General features: G+C 43.0%; 1 protein-coding gene across 3 annotated transcripts in view; it reads right to left on the bottom strand.

Moving 5' to 3' along the window:
• Positions 1–25,751, bottom strand: part of atp8a1 (ATPase phospholipid transporting 8A1) — a 168,929-nt gene that overhangs the window by 27,275 nt on the left and 115,903 nt on the right. For all 3 annotated transcript variants that reach the window (XM_080415274.1, XM_080415273.1, XM_080415275.1), the window contains 4 exons: positions 23,162–23,334; positions 18,286–18,469; positions 13,990–14,100; positions 2,892–2,966 (listed from right to left, as the gene is read on the bottom strand). In XM_080415274.1, the coding sequence (XP_080271400.1) occupies positions 2,892–2,966; positions 13,990–14,100; positions 18,286–18,469; positions 23,162–23,334 (543 nt within the window). The remainder of the gene's footprint in view (positions 1–2,891; positions 2,967–13,989; positions 14,101–18,285; positions 18,470–23,161; positions 23,335–25,751) is intronic.

Below are 25,751 nucleotides of genomic sequence, written 5' to 3'. Positions count from 1 at the left end.
CCCATAAGCCTGATGGACAGATTGCGCCCGATTGGCTAGTTCTGGTTGATAGTAGTGGTGGGAATTATCGTTCTTTTCAAAGTGCTGAATCATTCAGTACAGTACAAATGTTTCGTCCAAATGATTCGTTCACCAGTTTGCTCAGTGCTTTTTTGGATTTCCGCCTGTGTTGGAAACAACACAGGCAGTTAGTTCCCTGACTGGATCAGTCAGGGCAACACGTTCACCCAAACGTCCACTCACGGTATGGGATCTAAACTCCTGCAGGCACTCGCGTTGCATATAGAGGGAATATGCCCTGTAGTTCAATAATGTAAACATATTTAATTGATTGATGAATGGCTCAAACTACACAGAGAGGAACCCCCATTGATCTGACAACGGGGTCAGCAATCTGATACAATAGTTAAATTATGAAACTATAAAGGTCTCCACCAGTCCGGGTTGCCTACCCCGGGCCCACAAACTTTGGTCATACCCAAATGGAATGGGATCTGAAAAATCTGACTAATACATCTGGATCCCAGCCCAGAGATAATGTGTACCGATTTGTGTGAGGTTTAGACAAAATCTGTAGGAGTAGTAGCGAAAAGTGTGTTTTGAAGAAAACGCACTATGGCAGAAAATATAAGTTGCGTCATGATCCAAGGAATCCAGGAATAAAAGATGATGATTGCACGACCTACAGTTCAAGAGTTATAGGCTACTATGAGGACATTAGAAAAAATTGGGATGGAGGTTCTTCTTGGCTTAGTGGGAATGTGCATGGAATGTTTCCCAGCAATCAGCGATGCATTCATGATGTGTGGCATTTTGTGCAAAACGTGCCACTCCCACAAACTTTGGAAGCCAATCATAGTCAATCGGATTGGAATATGAAAAATGTGACAGATACGGCCACACCGTCGGCCTGGTGGAGACAATTAGATTGTTCAATTATTATCTTGCAATAAATGCACAGAATCTCTGTCTGTAAATCTGTTATTCACGTATCTCGAGAACAGTTCGACCGACAGACTTCAAACTCTGCGTGCTTGTCGCCACCGACCCGAGGGAGTTGAGTGCACCGCGAGTCCCACAAGGAAAGCTGCCTGTCAGTCTGATGGGGAAGAGCCCGCCCTTCTCATAGTGTTTAGTCCAATGAGGAAAGAGGAATGGTGGAACTGCCTCTCTTCCGCCAATTAACATTTAAAGCATTTTCAACTGAACTGACTGAACAAATCTAGAGTTAATTTTGTTCACCCAAATAGACTAGTATGTGCAAAACAAAAAAGTTGGCGACCGACACAACACTAGTCCATAGCCTTGTGGGATGCATATCCCATAGCCTGAAGTGATGACTGCTCTGCAACTTTTAATTTGCTAAATTACATGGTTGTCATTGACAGTTTTGAAAAATATTTGAGGTCAACGGCCTGCTGGCAGCATGCACAAGAAATATGACGCTGATCCGCCAAGTAGTTTGCGATATTAGCTGTGGACAGACAGATGGACTGACAGACAGGCGAACGCGATATCTCCACCTGCCTGCCAGAGATAATACAAATAATCAATACTAAGATAATGGCATGCTTATTTGTCCAAAATATGTGAATAATATAATAATACATACACTGTAATATGTTTTGTCCAACAGTAGAAGAATGTCTTCACTGCCATCTCCATATGTTGCTGTTATATATATAATTTACTGCACGCTGTGTTACACTTAGCTTTGCTTTTATTGTGGACCTTTGACCTTATAACACTTCAGGGTTTCTTATTTTGATTTGACATGCTCAGAGTCCGTTCCGTTCATGTGCAAAAGCCATCTCTGATGAACATCTGTGCCATTCTTGACTGGGAGGCAGGTATTTAGGCACGACTAGAGTGTCATTTCTGAGTGGTGTGGTAATGTTGTTCTGCATAGCAGCTGCCGAGAGAGTAGCGACAGTATTGTATGGCCGCAAGGGAGGGGGTGGCGGCTAAATTGGCGGGTCAGTTAGTGTGAGCTCCCTGCAGACCCATCTGGAGTGGGAGTATGCAGGCCTCAGTGTGCAGACTGGCAGGGCCACTGGACACGCTCCACTGGACTCCTTTCTCATTCAGAGCCAGAGCCAGGAAGATCTCTATTGAGGGGCGGATTCAGCCCACTGCCTCCCGACAAACTCCCACTGAACTGGAGGTATTTCTCCACTCTTCAGATAGTGAAAGAATGACTCCTGCTTCCCCTTAGACATTGTTAATATTGCATGCCAGTGCCATGAAAATGTTCTACTTTCTTGACAGTCGGCCCCTGCCATAAATCATTTCCATTTGTGGGCTATCAATGTTGTGTGGGCATGTCTCTCTTCACACTTCTCTCATTCATTTTTTGTTTATTGAATTGGGGAGATTTTTTAATAAACAGTTTAAAGTTACACGTCAACTCCTTGTGAGCTAAACGGTGCAGTATTAAAAAATTAGACAGTTGCAGATGTACACTTTTTTCCTCAGCTGAATTGATATGACAGACATGAAACATGAGTTCATTAAGAGCGGTCCCATTACAGAGCCCTGAGGGACTCCCTACGCCAACAGCCGCCTCAGTTGCTGCTCCATTCAACCTGTTCGCTTTATCATTCACAAATGGCTGCCCGGGCCAACTGTACTCTTTGGGGCATACGTCTGTTGTTTTTTCACATTCAGTACATAGTTTAGGGCACAGAGGGAATATGGACTTGACAAGGGGTCATAAATAAATGAGAGATTTTTCAGGAGGTTGATGACATGGTCTTGCAATAAAGCGATCCCGTTAAGGGGTGCCACAGCATATGAATTCTGTGCCAGAGAGTGACACAGGGTGGGAGACGGAATGAAGCGGGCTCTTTCACTCTAATGGAGAGAGGAGAGTAAATCACATTAACACTCACCACATTGTACAGGCCGATGCACCAGCGCTCAAACAGGATCTGGCCAGAGAAACCATTGACAAACGCGAACCAGATCTGAAAGAGAAAGTTGCGCAGGAATGATGAGAACAGCAAAACAGTGAAGAGGTGATGTACAATACATACATTAAACACTAAAATGCACTCAGCATAAAAACATTCACCAAATTCAATTTGAGATGTTCTTGTAATGTATGTGCACTTTCTATGAGACATTTTGAAGGCAGTATCATGTCCCAAAGTCTAACCTTTCTTCTTTCCGTTCAGGTCCCCTTCATTATTAAAACGCTTTTTCATACACTTGATACTATACGTCTCCCTTCCCTTCCACATCAGTGGGTTGAAGAAAACACTGTTGAATCACTCAGGTCTCTCTGCTTGACTTTTAAGTGCATGCTTTCCATCATGGATACTGATAGTGAGTAGCCACCCATTAAAACATTTACATCAGAGACCAAGTCTGTGTCTACAGAGAAACTGCCTGGAGACATTTTATCAAGCCCCTCGTCTAGAATTCTTCACAGTCTCATAGAGAGGTTTTGTTTGCAGGGCACGGAAATTGCAATTGTCAACCTTAGCACACACAACCAGGATTTTAGGCCAGCTCTAGAATACTTTGATCAGGAGAGTGTCTCAGACATCTTTCGTCTCATGTCTTATAGAAACACCACCAGACAGTGCGATAGATTGCTAAACAAAACAAAAAAAAGATCAAAGGGAGAACTGTTTTCTCACAGAGAGAAAATCATTAGCAGGATGGTGCATCAAGCTGCAATGCATCTTTTCAGAGGTAAAAGGGAGGATGATAAATGTTTCCATGAGAAAATTAAACTAAATGATTAACCTAACTCGGTTTGTTTGAAGTTATGACCTGTGCTCAACACATCATTAGTCTCTTGGAGCTGAGAGCTCAATGGGTATCAAATTTGGGAAGGGTGGGGGCGGGGCGGAGGTAGTGGTGGGTTGGATGGACTGAATTAGCATGGGTGAGTAAGAGTGAGAAAGGCAAGACCTCCAAATACCATCACCACACTGTAAATCCTGCCCGTCTTCATTGAAGGATTACGTACGAGCATATATCAAACCCACCGTTTCCCAACCTGATCCACCTGACGACAAGGAGGTGACATGCCAGGTTAGTTATGGGGCCAAAGTCAAGAGCTTGGGGGCTGAGTGGATTAAAGCAGACATTGAAATATATTGCACCGCGAAAGAGAGCAAACGATAATAGAAACCATATGCTGGGACCTGGGTGGAGATAAGGCTTATCACCTCATATCTTGATTAGCTGTACTTATCGGTGACAGCAACGTCTGTCAGAACGAAACCAAAACCAGGTACTCTGAATAAGCAAAAAGACACTACTTATTATTTTGACTACAGACTTTTCTGTCATTGGTTCGAATCACTACGGAACCTTAAAGTGCCCTTGAACAAGCCGTGGTTCCTTTTCCTGGAGATATGAAGTATGTCGTATCTCGTATACGAAGGAGCACTAAAACCATTTTCAACCTTATCTTCATATAATAAGTGCTCCTTTAATATATTGTGTTTGTGTCTGTGTATCAGGACAAGTAGATAAAGCATTTGACTTGATTTCACTTGACTCAGGGTACATGCATGAGCGATTATGAACCAGACTCTATCCTTCGTCGTGTTACAGCATGTCACAACAGACTCTCTTCCCCGTCATGGCTGTGTAAGGGACATCAGGGGTGTGATGTTGTGGCCATGGTGCAGCTGAACATCTCCTCGCTTCATTTAACCTCATTATGAACGCATGAATTGCCACAGAGCCTATTGGAGGGCCCTGCCCGTTATTGCCACTCTTAACTGCACGACCAACATCCACCGCTGCCTCGTCCATTCAATTGTGTGAAAACAAATGTCTCTCACCCAGCCCCTCCATGTCATTCCCCTGAGCGGGAAGGGAGAGAGGCAGGCTGCATATCCAGTAGATGAGGCATACAGTATTGTATGTGCACCCCTAAGCCCTTCTAGTCGCCCCCCCGACCATCAGCCACACCCATCCTGCATCAGGTACATTTCTACGTTTACCCCAATCTGGACAACAGTACTACTATATGAGAATAAAGGTTAAGAATGACACCACAACATTAGAAGAGTCATGACGAAGCGGCGGAAATGTGTTTTCTCAGGAGGGTGGCTGGCATCTCCCTTAGGGATAAGGTGAGAAGCTCATCCGTGAGAGCCACGGCGAAGAGCCACTGCTCCTTTGTGTGGAAAGGAGCCAGTTGAGGCGTTTCTGCATGGCACCTAGTAAGGATGCCTCCTGGTGGCCTCCCAGGGAGGTTTTCCGGACGTGCCAAGCTGGGAAGAAGCCGCGGGGGCAGACCAAGGAACATTCTCCCTGCTGGCCTGGGAACGCCATGGGAAAGTTAGGTCTGCATTCTCTGCTGGAAGTGTTGCCTCTGCGACCCAACTCCCAAAAAGCAGAGGGAGGGATGGATAGATGGATGTCTAATTGCTAAATAATCAATAAAATGATATTTCCCCAACTATAATCTTTTGAACGTCTTTCTAGCCACACAGCAATTAGATATTTCCTTTCCTCAGTGAGAGAGCAGCAATTTTATCAGAATCTTTAAAGCTACGTTGCATACCGTCGTCTCACTCTCCTGATAGATAGATATAATTGCAGTGATATCCAAAACTACAATGAAGATGGTGGCACATTCTAGTGCCCAATCTGTCTGCTTCATATAACTTTGACACTGTTCACCCGTATGTGTCCTACGGAACACCAGGGTCAAAATGTCTCAATGGAAGAGTAGGGAGACTAACATCCAACCACTGTAGATGTGCAAGTTATGCTTTAAAATGTTATTCGTTAAAATAAGTTGCAAAATCTGAATTTCTCCAACATGGCACCTTACATGAGTGGTATGTTAAAGCCTACCTTAAAGGTATCATGACATTCATTTTCACTTTTTTTATTTTCAATGTTTTATTTGGGGTTTTATGACCTCAATTACACCCAAAAAACCTGAACTTAGAACATTCAGTGGATTTTCTGTGGTCTGGGGTTTTCTGAATAATTAGGCTGAAAAGTAATCTGAGCTTGGCCCTTCGACAGTGAGGTCACAGTCTATTAATCCCGCCCACTCTCCTCCTCGCCCCTCCCCTCCCCTATCCTTTCCTTTGGGGGGGGCGGAGCAGAGGCGATGATTGACAGGCAAAATCCCTCACCAGCGACACCCGCAGGCAAAGATTTCTTTTTTCATTGCAGTTGAAAAGGCTTTAGAAATGTGAGAGAAAAACACCTGCCATGGATCACTGGAGTGGAATTTTCACTTAAAACTTTTTGTACACTTTTGAAGGACCAGGACAAAGACTTTGAATGTGGTGTAAAAGTGAATGTCATTAAACCTTTAACTGAGGGATACTCTCAGAGGCTGTTGCTAGGGGGTTGCTTATGAGCACAAGCCGCAGGGAGGGCAGGTTAACCCAGTGTTTCAAGCAATAGCAACAAGAGGCTAGTGGGCAGGTCAAATTGTTGAATTAATTACAGGCTCCCTCAATGAGGAGCTCTGGGCTGATATATTGTTGTGGTTAGTTTAAAAAAGGCTCCTATTCACAGCACGTAGTAAATGCTTCTGCATGAGTGTTTTGGCCCCGTCCTAAGGATCCTAACCAGCACCCCTCTTCTCTTTCTGCCTCTCCCTCTCTTGAGGGACAGATGCATTGATTTGCTCATTAGGGGAAGGACCGGGCACAATTTTTTGTCCTCTTTTCTTCCCCTTCATAGTGAGCGCCACTCAGCAGAGGGGTGTAGCCGCCATCTCTCCCCCACTGCACATTCTGAAAAACAGAGGGGATGGATGGCGGGGGAGAGGGGACTTAAAGAGGGGCCTGGGTGAGAAGAGGGGGCGGGGGGGGGCAGCCGATAAGGAGGCTCCTTTGCATATTCATCTGCAAATCAAAAATCAATGATACAGACAGAGGCTTGTGGAGGAATGGGTGGGGTGATGGGGCGTGACATTTGTCCCCCACAAAGTGAGCCCTGCCATTCTTAAGCCCTAGTATCTGAGAATTGCTGACGAGATTCACACTCAAAAGAAAGGCAAGGAATAAAAAGTAGCTTGAGGAAGAGGGAGTGAAGAAAGAGCTGCTAAATATGCTGGAAATGTGTGCTGGTAAAGACGGGCAACCGGTGTTACAATGTTGGCCGGGGCCCTGGTGGTTGTATTCACAGCATGGCACCAGTCGGCAGGCTTTGCTCTGCGGCCGCCTTTAACTCCCCTGGGCCCGGCTGAATGAGTTTTCATGTAATTACCTCATAAATGCCACTTGTCCATCAACCGCTCAGTGGCAGCCTGGCGATGTGTCAATCAAATTCCTTTTCAGTTCAAGTAAGCGCAATTTGGAACAATCTACCCACTAACATAAGAGAGTGTCCATCCTTTATATCTTTTAAAAGGTCCAACTAGGATGGATCATGGACAATCAACCATGTGAAATTTTTTAAATAGGCTACAATGTAGTTTTTCTAGTTTTCTTGAGTGTCTTGCATTTTTAGTAATGTTTATATGTGCTCTTTTTGTGATGTTGCTTGCTTTCTGTATGGGGACTACAGATGGAAATTAGCATTCTTGCTATATCCGGTGTATTTACACAGCATTTTAAGTGTGGCGTTCATTAATATGCACTGTCCCGTCCAAATAAACGTATAAATAAAAATGAATAAAATAAATCAAACATGAGAGTCGCCAGCTGGACCGGTCATTTGAATTAAGTTGCTATGGCAACCATCTTTAGAAAGCTCCCTCTTAATTTGAATGTTGAAAAATGTAATGTGTTGAAAAATCCAGCAGTTTTTCTTCTTGTTTTAAATCAAAATGTAATTAACACAGCTTTAACAAACGTATTTAGCTTTAAATCACTTTGTGTACCAAATTGTTGTGGAGCATTGTGATCATCTCTTGCGATCCATTGGGTAGTTAATGAAGTTTCAACGACTGTTCCAATTTGATGAGGCCAGGGCTCCAACTGAACAGCATGAGTTTAGTCTTAGAAAAACAACTGGCTGACAACATCAGGAAACACACAAGAAAACCAGTATGAATAGTCATTCCACCTGTCAGTCAATCACACTGTCGAGTGACAGCCTTACTTCCTGATTCACAATTAACCCTCAACCCAGCAACGTCCCAGCAAAACACTAATTATAACGCAGCTGCTTGCTGACCCTCAGACAAGAGTAGCAGCACCTACATTCACATTCACCACAATGGCCACGGAACCCTTCACCCCTTCCCTCATAAAGGAGCCTCAAGAATGGCCGAAGACTCGCTAGGCTACGCTCCTCTAAAATAGGCTTAAGGATAGTCTCTGGATCATAGCATTCAGATTGTAATGCATACTGTAACAGACAATGTTACCGTAGACAAAAAAAAAAGTTAAAATTCCCCTCAACATCCTCAATTCTCTCCTTGAAACGTAGCCTGGGAGTCGACGAGAAAAAACATGCAAGCACAAAAGTAAACCTATTAGTGCAACAAATGTAGCTTTTAGCTCTACCCTGGGGTTGCTGGTGTGTTGGATGTCAGGGCCTTACAAAACAGGGACGTTTGATATATCGACACAGACAAACAGGGCAGAAATCCCCTATTATGTGCTTGAATCCCCTGAAGGAGTGCAGCAACGGGAGTGGGGGGTGGGAGGGGGGAGTTATGTTTTCAGAAAATAACAAAAGGTGAGGTGGGGAGGAGACTGGCCTCGCAGATAGACAGTATGCACAGACTGTAGGAAAGGAGCTCCTTTGAAAAGGAGACCTGCTGTGTCTCAAAGAGAACTCCTAGTCGATCACACAAAGAGAGGCTAAACGAAGTTCAGAAGGATTTTCACAAAGTTTTAATGAGCGTTTAGGCCCCAGCAGCAGTCAGGTCTATTAAGAATTCACGCGAAGAGAGAATGTGAGAGAAAATGAGAGCAGGGGGAGAGAGGGAGGCACAAGAGCAACAGAGAGCAGCAGAGACAGGGAGACATAGGGGGAGTGGGGTAGAGAGAGAGAGAGAGAGAGAGAGAGAGAGAGAGAGAGAGAGAGAGAGAGAGAGAGAGAGAGAGAGAGAGAGAGAGAGAGAGAGAGAGAAAGAGCATAGAGTGATAGAGTGATAGTTGTGAGTGAATTGTTAAGAGGAATTATAATTGCCAGGGCTCATGAATGGGAAAGTCTCATTTCCCAGGACACTGTAAAATCTTCAGTGTTAATGCAACACAATTGAACTCGGACTGGGTCGATATTTACACTCTCAAAGTTGAATTAACACTGCAGATTTTAAAGTGTACCGTTATGTGAAACGGTGACCAAATAACCTCTAGGAAAAAAAAAGCTAGGGCAGCAATTAAAGGATTTCAGCGTTGAAATAAATGGACTTGTCTCATATCACCTCATGTTTGCCTCTAGAAGTAATGTCTATTGACAGTATGACAGTAATGTCTGTAATTTGAACGTTATGTTGGCCTCACATCTACAATTGCCTTACTATGCATTATGAGGCAAACTGAATGAAATTTAAGCTGTTCTTTGTGTGGACATTGGGTGCCACTTTAGTTTTCAAAGGCCTGGCTTATCCCACTGTTAATACCCTGTGAATTAGCCTAGAGAAAAGAACATCTAATATTGTTAAAGCTGCAATTTGGAAGTTATATGACATCCGTGACGTGGTGCTTAACATCTAGTGTACATTTACAATGCTCTTAAACACTGTATGTTACAGTATGTGTCAGGTAGATTTTCATTTAATGTTTGAGAAGGTATATAGTCACCATACTGTGTTGTTTAATGTTACTAGACAAAGGAAACCTGTGAGGGATCTACTAAAGCATGGATGTTGATGATGTCATAACCCGTACCACCTTCACCTCACTCAACACCAGTGATGCCACTTTACATGATTTAACGACTTATCAATTTAAACCCTATATACATTTTGTTGACCGGTGTCCCACAGGAATCTATACTAAGCCCCCTACATTTTTCCCTCAATACCAAATCTCTTCACTGATCATGTAGATCTGCTATTCTGGCCAAAATGTTCACCACAGAATAGGTGGTTAATAGGACCACATCACCAAAGTCACTCATAAGGTTCGGAAGCAGTTTTCCACAGTGCTTCAATTCACAGGAAGAAACAGTTTCAAGCCATGGTCCAAAACCAGATGCTGCCGACTGCAGGAGCAGGTCAAAAGACCAACAGTATGTGCATACATGATGAAATCTGAATCCAAAGACCTACAGTATGTGCACGTATGAAATCTGAAGGGTTCAACAGGGATTCACCACGGGACATCAACAATGACAACACTGGAGTGGGAGTTCGGAGGGTCAAGTGGCGAAGAAAGAGGATGACAAAGGGGGATTTTAAAGGGCTCATATTTCCACTGCAAGTTGTGCGGCAACAGCACAGTATGACCTGTGAGTTTCACAAACACGCTAGGGGCATTTTTTTCTTCTTCAGATGGTGGCATTCTCATGACATATGGCTCATCGTCTGTCCCAATGAATAGCCGACATGGGAGTGTGTGCTCTATAGTGAACCACTGTTTAGTGATGTCTCACTCCAGAGCAGAGAAAGGGAAGGGAGAGGAGGCGTGTAATTGACTGTCCTTCCATGGTGGACCCCCTCAGGCTGAACGCTCAAGCCATAGGAATGTGTGTGTGTGTGTGTGTGTGTGTGTGCGCGAGATTTTGTGCGTGTGTCTGTGTGTGCGTTAGGAACAGTTCTGAAAAATATCCATGTACTGGACCGAATAAGAACTTGGATTGATTCCAAGGGCATGATTCATGAGGCTTGTGTTATTTGTGACAAGTGCAGTAAATACAGTAAATAGTAGCCATATCTCTCCTATCCGCCTATTAATAATAGCAATGCGAAGAATATAAAAGCTTCAGCACATTAATCACTAGTAGCATTTTAATTCAGTGATTTATAACAAAAGGCCAATCCCATAATGCTTGGTTACTAGTATATACATAGGGGACATGACACAGTGGCATGTTGGAGGAATGACGGCAAATGGAACAGTTTTAACCGCATCAATTGCAGCATCCCAATTCTGGGCATGTCATAATAGGCGAACATTGGGCGAAAATAGCTGAACATCTGGTGAAAATAGCCTTCCCTTTAATTTACCTTGTGTTCTCGCCATGGTAGTACACGTACTGAAGCTGAATATAATGTACATTCCTTCTTTCGCCATGGCCTTTTCCAAGCTCACACAATAAGAGCAAACATTATTCTCATCAGCACCTTTAGTTGCTTCATGTACCACCCGGAATTCAAACCCGGATCTCCTACATGAGAACACATTTCTAGGTATCCCCATTTGGTCTGGGGCGATATTGCACTATGAGCTTCAGGCAGTACTAGTTGTCAGCCAGTAGGTGTCCTACCCGACACCAGGGTCTAAATTTCTCAATGGAGAAGGAGACTACCTAGAACCAATGTAGATGTATAACTTCCAAATTGCAGCTTTAAAAACTCAAGAATATGTCTCTATACATAATAGTACCAGAGAAGTTGCAGGCAAATTATATCCCCATTTCATCCTCTCAACCTGTTGTCTAACTGTATTAAGTTATATACTGCAAAGAGTGCACTGCCCCCCCCCTCCCCCTTGGTGACTCTTGGTGACTACTTTAGGGACCTTAAGGAGATGCTAAGCTGCTCCAGAGGTGCCATTTCCTTTAGACAAGAGCATGGCCTGTAGATCAAACCCTCCAAGCGAGGCCTATGATACAGTTGGTGCTGATAGCAAGTCCTTAACTTGTCAGGTCGTACCTCTGAACCTGCTATCAGCACTGGGCCTGGCTTCTGTCAAACGCGATCACACCACTGTTGGAAGCTAAATTCCCATACACACACATACATATACATATATATATATATATATATATATATATATATATATATATATATATATATATATATATATATATATATGTGTATATGTATATGTATGTATGTATATATATATATGTATATATATATATATATATATATAAACCATACACAGACAGAGAAACAGAGAGACAGATAGACAAGAGAGACAGAGAGACAGAGAGAGAGAGCTCAGCAAAAAAAGCTTCCTGGTACTTAGTTATGCCAAAGTTAGTTTCAAATCCAAATAAAACAATTTGAGTCCTTTCTTCATCCAGACAGACAGTTTGAAAGTTGAGAGGGAGAGAGAATCAAGCCTTGGCCAAAAAGAGGAACCTTTAGCTCTAAAGATGGAGGAATGAATCACTGCTACATTACTGTATCTCTGGGCACAAAACCTGTACTGTCAGTTAACTACATCTCCATCCACCAGCAGAGTAAACAAGGTATGGCAGACATTTCTCTCCCCAGCATGTTTTTCAGCTCCTCCTGGCGATCCTGAAGTGTTCCCAAGCGAGATGAGATATAGAATTCCTCCAGCGAGTCCTGGATCTACTCTAACTCTTACCAGTTGGATGTAGACGTGATCAGATGCTCAAAACAACTCAACTGGTTGCTTACAATACAAAGGAGCATTGGCTCTACACTGAGGTCTTCACCTTATCTCAAAGGCTAAGCCCAGCCACTCTATGGAGGAAACTCATTTACGCTACTTGTACCTGCGATTTCGATATTTCTCGTTCTACCTAGAGCTCATGACCATAGGCTGGGGTTGGAATGTCCGCTGTCGACTGGTAAATCAAACGCTTTGCCTTCCGGCTCCGCTCCATCTTCACCACAATGGTCTGGTACAACGGCCACATTAGTGTGGACGCTGCGTCAATCCAGCTGTCCATCTCACACTCCATTCTACCCTTACTTGTGAACAAGATCCCGAGGTATTTGAACTCCTTCGCTTGGGGCAGCAACATAGCCTAGACTTTGAGGTGCTGATAGCTCATCCTGACTGCTTCACACTTGGCTGCAAACTGCCCCAGTGTGTGCAGGCGGTCACGGTCTGATGAAGGCAGCAAGACCACATCATATCACAAATAGCGCCGTCTCGAATCCCGTTTTTTAAGCTTAGGATATTCTGTGCATTTCCCAAGCAAATATCTGAATACTGGCTCTAAATCAAAAAGCCAATACATCAAATTCAGGCGCTTGGCGTTGAGATTGCCATCTCCACATACTGTAGGGTGAATATGGTACTTTGCTGCTTGAGAGCCACTCAAATAGACCAAACACGCTGCTATATCTTCTGTGTAAAAGCAGGAAATGCCAACTTGTGGAAGTTGCATAATCCATGCAGGTAAAACATATTTTCTAGCACATTTCTTATTAACACCTTAGTTTTTAAAAAGTAGTTTTGTTCAAAGAGGTGAAAAAAGATTGCTTTGACCATTTTGCCAAAGGGGAGAGAACAGTCCCACACAACACTAGCCAAAACACCCCAAAACAGCCAGCAGCATATCAACATTGTGAGCATATTGAAAGCAGATACACTCCTTGTCAGCTCTGCGTGCACAAGTGACATGGCTGTGTGCAATGATTAAAATATAAAAAATGAAGCATCCGAACATTCCAATTATGTTCGAATAGCGAATGACTTTTTAATGACATTTGGTTTTAACCAAATCCTTCTTAATTTTCATTGGCCTGAATTGTATCCTGCATTGGCTGCCTCTGCTGTCTACATACTTGTAACAGGCTAAGAATTAATTAAGTACAATACCAACACGCATGAAAAGAGACTTGTAAGATTGCGTGCAAGTTAGCCACACCCTGCGAGTACCTCATTTCCCTGTGTACATCTATACTTCAGTGTTCTAATAACTGGCAGGGATTTCCTAAATGGCCAACTTCCAGTTAAGCTGGACTGTTACTAGAGAGTGTGTGTGTGTGTGTGTGGGGGGGGGGGGGGGGGTGCGTGCGTACTCCTGTCTATGTATGTCAAAAGAGTGAGCTCACACAAGCCATTCACGCAAGGAGCCACACAAATTGGCAGGTAATGTGTGCAAGGCCAGTCACCAGAAACACAAACATGGAAACTCCAACACGGAAATCCCAATTCCCAATGCTTGCCATTCAGTGTTTAGCATGAATTTTGGCATCTGTAGGGACTGTCTGAGACTCACCTCGATGATGTAGAGGACAATGTTCTTGTAGAAGCAGTACAGGATACACTTGGCCACACGGTTGTAGTTCCAAGCACCATGGACCAGCAGAAGATTCTTCAAGTATTTGAACTGAGTGGTATAGGAAGAACATTGTGAGCTAGTACTCAATCAACCACAGGGATTAAAGAAAAAACTAATCTCACGGATGGAAATTATTGTTGCTGTACCAATCTGTGATTTGTGCTACAATTAGCACAATATGTAGAATTGATGTTTAGGTATTATCATTCTAAACATACTGTATGTTCTTGCTGTTCAACATACAGCCAACCAGTTGAAGAAATTGCAGATTGAGGCTTTAACCTTTGCTTTTATGAAATGTCCGAGACCATTAGAGTTGTATGGAAGATGCTTCTGAACATGTATTCTATTGCTAATTTGACCCATTCTAATACTCTTTAACCTGATAACAAATGACTGAAATCAGTCGTGGCGACTATCAATTTTAATCCATGCAACCATCGTAGGACATCATATACTTCCAAAGGTGTAACAAAGAATGTAAACATCAAAAGACGACTAACGTGACTGTGTAAGTTACTCAAGTTTTTACACACTTTTAAGTGTTAACTCTTTGACTGTGACCTTTTGCTAAGGTGCAGTCTGCCAATGACGAGAATGACGAGATTTTGTGTTTTCAGTGGTTTTCCACTAGATGGCGCTGTTCGCTCGCCTATGGGTCACCGTTAGGCTCGCTGTGAAGCAGAGGGTCACATGATTGCAAAAAAAAAACAGCCCATACATTTCCTTGTTATTCGATTTGGGAAAATGGCCTTTTCTTAGTTTCTGCTGCTTTTTGGCGAAAACAGCCTACATTCAACTGCCCACAACTATGGAACGGATTATCGCAGCGGCTCGCTCCCCCCCCGATTCTATGAGACTCGGATACGTCTTTTAAAGCGATCAGGGGATCGATCATACTGGAGATGAATAAAAATCGCTGGCAGTGGCATGGCAAATTATGTTTTATTTCTGGCAGTCAAAGAGTTAATCATAATTTCACTAGGTTGATATGTACATAAAATACATGGCTCCATACAATCTGAGATGCAGGCAATCCCTCCTGGAACAATGTAGTGTTAGCAGGAACTTTTGGATTAGAGAAAACAACACTCTTATCGCCACTGACAGCAGGAAGCAAAGAGGTTGCAGGGGAGTCGAGGGCAAGGTCTTCACTGATGCATTCCAGGCATTTTTAGTCACAGTTTGACTCTGCCAGACCCAGCCTGGTCTTAAGATGCTGAAAAGGGGAGCGAGTGGTGGGGGTATTGGTCTCCCAGGGCTTAGAGGGATAGCAAAATGGCTTTACGATAATCCCTCCATTTGGGGCCTGTGGCGTACATCATATTTCAGTGCAATCTCTCACTGATAGCTGTGATTAGAATGCAGCATGAGGACTCACTGAGTCAAACATTTTCATCGTAACTTCCAGCAGACTATCAAAAAAACCAAAAAAAGCACAGTGTGACTGCGGGCGCAGAAGCGTTTAAGCCAGTGGCTCTCAAACGTTTTCATGTCAAGGACCCCAAAAATGATATGTATTTGGCTGCGGACCCCCCCCCCCCCCCACCTCAAAAATATTTTGTGCCATGGATTAAAAAAAATAGCAGATCTACAAGCTCATAGCGCAGCACTCGGTGCCATGCTATGAGCTTGTAGCCAAAGCGTAAAATATGGTTAAAGTGGTTAAAATGATTGCGACGCTATATTAACTAATTTTGCTGGGGACCCCCTGGTACCCCCGGACCTCACTTTGCTAACCAATGGTTTAAGCTACATCCTCCCGTACTTTCTAAAATGAAACTGGAGGAATACAGTAGGTCTCTATTAAGTTTTAAAAGCAAACGTCTAGGTAAAAGTCTTGCTTATTTGAAGGCCAGCGTGTCTTTCAGTGGAACAGCAGGGGGAGGCTGCAGTGTTCCTATAGGCAGAATGAAAGCAGAGCGGTGGCCTCCTGTTTGTCTGACCCTTGGTGTGGTGGGATCAAACAGTCCAGTTACCACAGATGCAGGCTGATGACAGACAGACAGCAGAGGCGCCGGGGACTGGACCCCTCTCTCCAGCCTCCACTTCAGCTAAACAGATACCAGAGAGCTCTAAGACAACTGTGTCTAACTCGGAATCTGGGAGCGATAAAAGTCCAGTGGAGTGAATTACACCTAATGTTGCAACGTGTTATACAAAACCGGGGACGAGTAAAAAATAATCATTTAAATTGAAAGTCTGTACCTTCTCCACCCTGTATGTTATTTAAAGAGAGGGCTCAATGTTAAAGGTAGGGTAAGTGATTTGCGTTGGTTAAAATAATTGTTAAATAGCTCTATATTCTGATAGTACTCATTGCTATAGAGTGTTTGTTCAGTATTAGGAGTCTCCTTGTCTCTCCACCTCTTTATTAAACAGAAAATGCATTTTCGTTTCAGTTTCATTTCCAATTTTATCCAACCAGGACAGAGAACTCAATCAGGATACAGATTAAACAAGTGAAATTGGAAGTGATGACACTAAGAAATGAGCATGCAAAATTGGAACTGGAACACTATACAAATTAAGCTTAAAAATGGGTACTTTCTCCTGATTGGCTGAGATTTTGACACCTACCGAAAAATGTATTTTCTGTTTATTAAAGAGCTGGAGAGACAGGGAGACATCTGTTACTGAAAAAACACTCTATAGCAATGATTACTATCAGAATATAGTGCTTGTTTTAACCAAAAGATATCACTTACCCTACCTTTAATTAAAAAAATAAATGTATAAAGCAACACTAGTGTGACATTCATCTAATGTTGCAGCATGTGATTGCAAATAGTAGAGTAAAAAATAAACAGACCGGGAACAGTGCCCAGCTCTCCCTGTTAGAAAAACAGGTTAGCAACAGGTTTAGCAGTGAACTACTGCAGTGCGACATTTAATGCTTCAGCACAATGATAGAAACCAGAGGGAATCGGTTTAGAAACAGAAAAATAAGCCGCACAACTCCCCCTGATTTTATTACGCAGTGCGGCAACTTGCACAGGTAATACTCCATTACACCAATAAGGGGGAAAACACCACAAGTCTGCAGAGTAATTGAATCCAAACGCTGGAACACAAGTTAAATGGATTATATGAGTCTGCCCGTCTTTGAGAGACATACACTTTCTAAATGTCATGCGGATGGAAGGGGCCACTTAAGACAAACCCAAGTCACTGTAAGGGTAACTGGATGCCAGAGTACATGGAATGTACTGTGTTTTAGTCTACCACCGACTTCTATTCTCAAGCCCTGTGGCTATAATATAGGCACACACATGAAGCACAGGCCGGCACGCTGCAAGAAAAAGAACATGATATAAGAGAGAACCATGGCTTTTGTTACTGGCACAGTTGTGCTTGCTTATGTAGTATCGCGTATCAATTCTGAGTTTCAGAGATACTAGTTGCAGGGACACAAGAATGTGTTTACATGGGATTTTGTCAGGGGCAGAGTGGGGACTTGGATATCACCGCAGGTGCTGGAGCTCACCTGTATAAAGCTGCAGCAGCAACACTGATCTCCTGTTACGCACACTATTGACTTGGACTTTTTCTTTGCTCAACCTCATGGACCTTCTTGCGGATTATAACAGTGTCAGTCTACTTTATGTGGATTATGCAGTGAACACGCGCTGAACTAATGTGTAAATAATAATAATTTGTTTGTTTTCTATGATCGATTGACTGAAGCACATGAAATCCTAATGTTTATGGAGATGTCGAGTTGACACTTTGACCCTCCCTCAACACACACCAGCATGCTCCACGCAAACGCCCACCCTAGTAACCTGTTATTGCCAAGATTCATCTCCAGATACACCAGTTGGATTGACTGTTTGTACACTGATCAGGAACCACACATACTCCTACTGGATGAAGATCAAATCCCCCAGAGCAGTCTTTACCTCAGCAAAGACCTTTCCTACTGTCAGTACCAATAAAGTAACAAGAGCTCAGCTCTGTGAGAAGAGCAAAACATTTGACTGTGAACGATACCGTAAATTCTGGTATTCATCCATTCGGAGAACAACTCCTAAGCTTAGTTGCTACGTGTGATCTTTTAAAAACATTTCTGTTTACAGCAATCAGTGAAATACACTTTATATACATATATATATACTGTATAAATGCATTTATTTCAATGACCCATGATATTAAAGCAGTTACTAGTACCATTTAACACACAAACACGCACACACACACTATATATAGATATAATCCTGCCATCCTCCTCACCTGTGCAATGGAATAGTCAGAGGAGTTGGCTGCCTGCAGACCCTCATTGCCAGAGATCCCCACACCAACATGAGCTGTCTGGATCATGCCGACATCGTTGGCACCGTCACCAATGGCCAGCGTAATCACCTTTACCTGCTTCTTCACCATCTCCACCACCTCTGACTTTTGAAGAGGAGAGACCCTGCAAGTGAGAGCAGACACACATGGAAACACTGAGACGTTATGTGAAGGATATCTGGTTACATTGCACTTTACTGTGGTCTTGTTCCAGCGTATTAGCTTGCACATCAATGAGTTGGAAAGGCATGGATTTATTCTTCAGCATCAATATCCGTACCGGTGTAGGAGGGAGGGAGGGAAAAGGGAAGGGAATCAAAAGAGTCAACTTAAACGAACACCACAACTCACTCTTTTACAGTGCATTTTATATTTCTTTATTTTAGAAGGTACCTACTCTGATGTGTCAGCCACTTAAACCCTACATACTTTGTTTAGGGTGTAAATACTGTGGTATACTATTGTTCATTATTGTCGAAAGGCATGGCGAGAGAGTATGTTTTGCCCCCTGTCCGTCCGTCCGTGTGTGTGTCCGTCCGTCCGTGTGTGTGTCCGTCATTCTGTCATTTTGTGTACAGCTAATCTCCGGCACTGTTGGCTTGATCGCAGCGAAACTGTGCACACACACTCCCTGGATGCCAGAGCAGAACCTCTGCCCCAAATTTTGCAAATTAGCCTTTTATAGCGCCACCAGGAGGCCGCTTTTTGCAAAACACATTTCTTGACAGTACTCCTACAGATTTTATCCAAACATCACGCAAATCAGTACACAGTATCTCTATAGTCATGTGATCAACACGGATCTGTCCAATTTTCCATATTTCATCCTGATTGGCTAAGGTTGGCTTCCAAAGTTTGCAGGATTGCTCCGTTTTCAACAAAATGCCTCAAATCATGAACGCAGCTTGCGATTTCCGTGAGATTTCACACGCACATTCCCACTAGGCCGAGGAAGAAATGCCACTTGAAAATGTTCAAATCAGCCTCATGGTGGCGCTATAAATGGACGATTTGTGTTTTTAACTATAACTGCACCGATCTGCATGAAACTTTGCACGCACACTCCCTAGAGGCCAAGGAAAAACAACTGACCTGCATTTTTCACATTTGCCTTTCATAGCGCCACCAGGAGGCCGACTTATGTAAAACATTTTTTTTGATATTAAGCCTTCAGAATTTATCCAAATTTCACGCACATCGGTACACTTGATCTGTATAGTCATGTGATCATGATGGATCTTTTAAAATTTTCATATTCCATCCTGATTGGCTAACATTGACATCTAAAGTTTGCAGGAGTGGCCTGTTTTGAACAAAATGCCACAAATCATGAATGCAGCGTCCGATTGTGGTGACACTTTGCACGCACATTCGCACTACATTGAAGAACAAATGCCACCCTTTTAACATTGCCCTATTATAGCGCCACCAGGAGGCCAATTTTGCAACACTTTTCTTTTTTATATTACTCCTACAAATTCAAACATCATGCAAATCGGTACACATATAGTCAAGTGATCAAGATGAATTTTTCATATTCCATCCTGATTGGGTAATTCCGAACATTGCTGCCCCACAATAACCTACCTGACCTGGCGGAGACCTGTGCTCCGAGGAGCACTTTTTCTAGTTGATGGTGTTTCTTTTCTGTGTGATGTTTTTACCTTGCTGTATCTACAGTACTTCTCTTGCCCTGCAACTGTATCTTAACTGGTGTGCTGCCTCTGGAGACAAATTTCCCCCGCGGGATCAATAGGGGTCTGTACTTGGTCCCATCCTTTTTTCACAAGGTAACCTCCTTTTTTCACAAGGTTTCCCAATGTGACATGTTGTGAGTCTGTAGATCTCCCATTTTCAACAAATGTTTGTTTATTTTAACTGAATGTTTGCCTATTTATGACATTCCAGAATTGAGACGCTAGGGTTCATCCTATATTAGAATTGGCTGGTGGGCCACGGCCATGTCACCATGACTCAGATATAACCATAAACAAACCCAATACGCCCATATATAGGCAGTAACACGGCAGTATCACTGTTACTCAGACATTACCATAAACAAACCTGATACGCCCATGTATAGACAGGACTAGGGCCACGTCACTATGACTGGATTCTGAATCACTAACTTTTTGGATTTTGTCTTGGTGATGTTAATGCAGAGACATAACTTTGCAAATTGTATATCGACTTGGTGCACAAACGGCAACACCACACGTACAAGTACAACCTGCCACAGACATAATTATGGACAGAAGACAATACAGCCTACACATATCATGGAGCACGTGGATGCATTTAAATCAAATTTCTTACAGGAAAATCTATTTCAGACTTTCCCCCTATTGAGCAAATTGAGGTGCACATAGAAAAACAGTTATTCGGAGCAAGTCATGAGATCAGCGTTATTGCAAACCCCAAAGCTCTTCCTCTGCCTCATACACCAGAGTGCAGGGGTTGAGGCAGGCCGGCAGACAGTCAGGCGTGCCAACAGTGTGTGCACATACAACTGCCTCCGGGTAGGTGGATGACACTCAACACTGAACACGAGGGGTGCCTTCTGTGAAATATTTTCTCCAGGCATTACCCAAAGCTATTTATCTCATTTTCTGGAGGGTAATTGCAGATGACATACGTTTCCCCCCTTCCCCTTGTCTGGTACTCTCTCCCTCCCTGTAGACCCCTGTCTGACCAACTTAACCTCCCTGACTGGGCCCATGAAGTTGATCCAGTCAATGTGTGATGGATTTGGAAACGTCCTCCTACTCCTCCATTTTATGCATTTGAACATTTTGGAGGAAAAAGAAAAGAGAGAAAGTGAGCAGTTCACTCCTCCAAGTTTTTTTCCCATTTTCTTTTTCATTAGCTAGATTACAGTATGAAAGCTGAGAAGGAAACAGCACAGGGGAGCCACAGGAGAGAAGCAGGATTCAGTACTATAGGCCAGGAAACAGGCAGATGATGTGGGTCTTTTACCACTAGGCCATCACAGTACTTCACAATGTATTTTCTTTCTCTACCTCAGTGACAGCAAGCCTCAGGGCCTCCTGCAACACAGCTTCCTATCCGCAGACTAGACATAATGGAGGTTACGTACAGAACGGCCTCTCCTCAAGAAATGGTGGTTGGTGCACAGACTGGATGTCAACCTTTCTCGAGTTGGATGATTTCAACGCAACTGTTTATGGTCATGTTCTCATGGTTAAACAGACCTCATTCATTGGCTCAGGTCTGCCAGTGAACAAAGAGTGAGTGACGGGACCAAGGAAGGCAGGTACAGCATAACACTTATGTCATGGCGGTGGCACCTTTAAGTTTGTTATTGTTTGAAGAACATGGCACAGACTTCTGGGGCCCAGACCTCGTCATGGTCACTTGAGCAAAAAAGTCTTTACTGTATGTAGCTTGGGGGTGGTCAACACGGCGCACCTTCATAATTTTAATAATGCATGTTATTTTATTTGATCGTATTTTATATTGCTGCCATAAACCCCTTAATGGGCAGTACAAAATGTCTTAATTTCAACTTATAAAGTTTTTTAATAGCTTTTAAAATCTGTGACCTAGTTTGCTTCTGCGATGCACTGACACAAGAATTAATAGTTATTATTATTGTGGGTCAACACTACCAAAATGATAAATGAACTACTACAAAAGGCGACTCTTCGTCTCTGATCCTTTCCTCTTTTCAAGTAGTTTTTCATGCTGGAAAAAAAGGAATTATTTTTTCTAACGCCCAGATTTTTTAATGCCCCCTCTTTACTGCCCAGAAAATGAATGTCCCCCTTTTCACAAAAATATGAATGGTTCCAACCTTAGAGTTTCTGAGCCAAAATGTAATACGGCAGTCCATTCATAGGCTTGGAGCAAGTAATTTGTCAATCATTAGGCTACAGTTAGCTAGTGCCTTCTAGTGTACGTAGATACATGTACCGTACTTGTACATGATTTTTATTCAAATTTCCATCTTTAATGACAAGTTTATTACAAAACTACATTTTAAGCCCCTCTGTTTCTGGCCCACTTTAAAAAAAAAAATGTATCCCACATTTTTGTAACCCTTTTTCACCCGGTGCCAATTATCTAAGTGATCCTGGGCGCTACACTCCCCCCGCCAGCCTAGGGAACCCAGAGCCGAGCTCATGCCTCCTTCAATGCATGAGAGCCAACTGACCACCTTATCACCTGACAGGGGGAGTTTCCCCGGTAGGACGTAACGCGTGGAAGGAACACGTTATTCCAACCAGTTCCTTTCCCCTCCATCAGTCGCCCCGGCTGTCATGGGGGAGGCGGTATAGCGACCAGGATTACTACATGTTTTTGTGAGGCTATTGCCTACCCTAGGAGACACGGGGAGAACATGCAAACTCCACACAGAGTAGGCCCTTTAACCAACCCCACCTAGGGTATGGGCGCTGTAGGAGAAGACACGCCCCCCAGCGCCCACAGCGTCCCCGGCGGGAATCGAACACAGGTCCTTCTAGCTGTGAGGCAACAGCGCTACCGACTGCACCACCGTGCCCCTTTTCTGGCCCACTTTTTAATGCAAAAAATATTAAAGACCCCTTTTCTACAAATATTCAAAAACAGATGATCCAGATTTTGAGGCCTAGTCCTGTACATCTATATTGCATTTGTATATTGCCCCCCACCCCCCCTCCCCTCTATGTATTTGTTGGAGAGAAGACATGACATGGCGGATTGTCTCTTGTAATTGTCTCTTGTAACGTTTGGCAACAACAGGCTTTGATTCTATGAAATGATTTTTAAGCAAAAATGTTTAATAGTTTCACAGATTCCTCTGACCAACCCTTACCTGCAGCATATGACTGCTTTACAGGACAGTGCGAGGTCCAGGAAGTACTGTCGTGCTCCAAACGTGAGGGCGTATTTGAGGGTCGTGCCATCGATGATGAGGGCAAAGTCATTTTCCTTGTAGAGGGCATCTCCCAGCATGCCACAGTGGTAACTGAGGGTCTCCCTGGTTCCCTGTATCGATAGACAAGAAGTTTAGGGAATTATTGAGTGTGTATTTATGAACTATATGTTATGTTATAACGAAATTAAGCCATAAGCGTCTTTGACATTTTCTAGCTTTCAGTCCTCTTCTATATTAAATGCCTTAGTGCAGTAATACTACGGTGTTCTTCTTAAAGGTTTCATGAAGTTCAGTTTTACCACACATTAAAAGTCTTTGTCATGGTCCTTCAAACGTGCATAGAAAGTTTTAACAAAAAATTCCACTCCATTGATCCATGGCAGTGTTGGGCTATATTACTTAGGAGAGTAATATGTTACTTATTACTCTTTTGAAAAGTAATAATATTATATTACTTATTACTTGGAATCAAGAGTAATATATTACATATTACTTTATATTACTTTCCCCGCGCCCCCCGCAAAAGAAAAGACGTGTACAGTTTTTAGCCTTTTAGAACTGAATCTAATTTAATGGAACAATAGAAAACAGTCAACAGTCTTTATCTTTTTAAGTATTTTGCTGCTACAAATTCCATATTTGGAATTGGAACAATAATTATCCCTACAGGAACAACATCAATCTGAACTGCACACACTGGCTGCAGCCTCTCAAAAACTGAAACAATAAAGTAAACTTTTTGAACATTTCTTAACCTTTTCAACATATCTTACACCAGTCAATATTAATTATCCAAAGTGCAAGGGGGGGAGGAGAGAGGAGAGGAGATATAGAGCAGTGGTTCTCAAACTTTTTCATGTCAAGGACCCCTAAATTGACACTTATTAGCCCACGGACCCCCATTTCAAAAGATATGCCAGGGACCCCCATAAGAGAAGATTTTTTACTGCTCTAGCAGTGATTCTCAACCATTTTAATTTCAAGGACCCCCAGTTTGACATGCGTAGGGCTACAGACCCCCATTTAATGGCATTTCTATCACTTGGACCGCAATTTATATTGTAAAATCTATGTCAATTTAACTCAGAGTGTACAAATGGAACCAAATGGACCCTAACGGGTCTGAGAGTGTACAAATGGAACCAAATGGACCCTAACAGGTCTGAGAGTGTACAAATGGAACCAAATGGACCCGTTATTTGTACACTCTCTGAGTTACAGATCCATAGGGGTCCATTTGGTGCCTAATCTATCATTTAGCTGGGGACCCCCTGGAACTCCCTCAAGGACCCCTGGGGGTCCCCGGGCCCCACTTTGAGAACCAATGATATAGAGGAGAAGAGGAGAGGAGAGGAACACTGTTTCCTCTCCTCATAAGCAGTTCGTTCCCGGCCCGACCACCAGACAAGTGACGCAGGGGGACTTCTGAAAGGGCCATGCCGAAAAAAGGTTGCTTTATTCGGATACAATGCGTGTCACTGTCCGCCCCTGCCGGTTCTCTGATTTTTTTTTTTTAAATAGGCTCTGTCATGATTAATTGACCACATATATGAAGTTAAACAACTAAATTCTATCCAAACGATTTCTTATAAGTAAATTCCATGCCTCAAAATAGAAGTTTGAGAGCTTTTTGAAGTTAAAAAACGGCGGAGAAATACACGAGTCTCGCATACGGGTCATGCGCTACGTCATAACTGTGCGTGGGCTGCGTGCTAAAAAGAACTGATCTGCAAGCTAAGAAGCATCTCTGTTGACGTAGGTTGATAGCTTGTAGATCTGCTCTATTTTCGCATGATGCGACAACTTGCCTCTACGAGAGACGGAGAGAGAGTACATAATAAATGAATGAATGAGCGAAAAAAAAATGACGCTCGTCATCATCAGTAACGAGTAACGAGGCCTTTTTTGACCGAGTAATATGGTATTATATTACTGTTTTGGCAGAATAATACCTTACTCGTTACTGGGAAAAGTAATAATATTACAGTAATATATTATTTTTAATTCGTTACTGCCCAACACTGATCCATGGCAGGTGTTTTTCTCTCACATTTCTAAAGCCTTTTCAACTGCAATGAAAAAAGAAATCTTCGCCTGCGGGTGTCGCTGGTGAGGGATTTTGCCTGTCAATCATCGCCTCTGCTCCGCCCCCCCCAAAGGAAAGGATAGGGGAGGGGAGGGGCGAGGAGGAGAGTGGGCGGGATTAATCGGCTGTGACCTCACTGCCGAAGGGCCAAGCTCAGATTACTTTTCAGCCTAATTATTCAGAAAACCCCAGACCACAGAAAATCCACTGAATGTTCAAAGTTCAGATTTTTTGGCTGTAATTGAGGTCATAAAACCCCCCAAAAAAACATAAAAAATTAAAAAAAAGTGAAAATGAATGTCATAGAACCTTTAACATATGGAAATGTTTTGCAAGTCAATTCAGATTCGGTAGAGATGACAAAACATCACACAATGATGGAATGTAAGAAAATACAGAAACATAACATACATACGTAGGAGCCATGCTCCATTTGGACCG

The sequence above is a fragment of the Gymnoscopelus braueri genome, assembly GCF_963280865.1.
Source record: "Gymnoscopelus braueri genome assembly, chromosome: 20".
Taxonomy (NCBI): domain Eukaryota; kingdom Metazoa; phylum Chordata; class Actinopteri; order Myctophiformes; family Myctophidae; genus Gymnoscopelus; species Gymnoscopelus braueri.
Note: the sequence above shows the minus strand (reverse complement) of the source record. Positions and strands in the feature narration are given on the sequence as shown.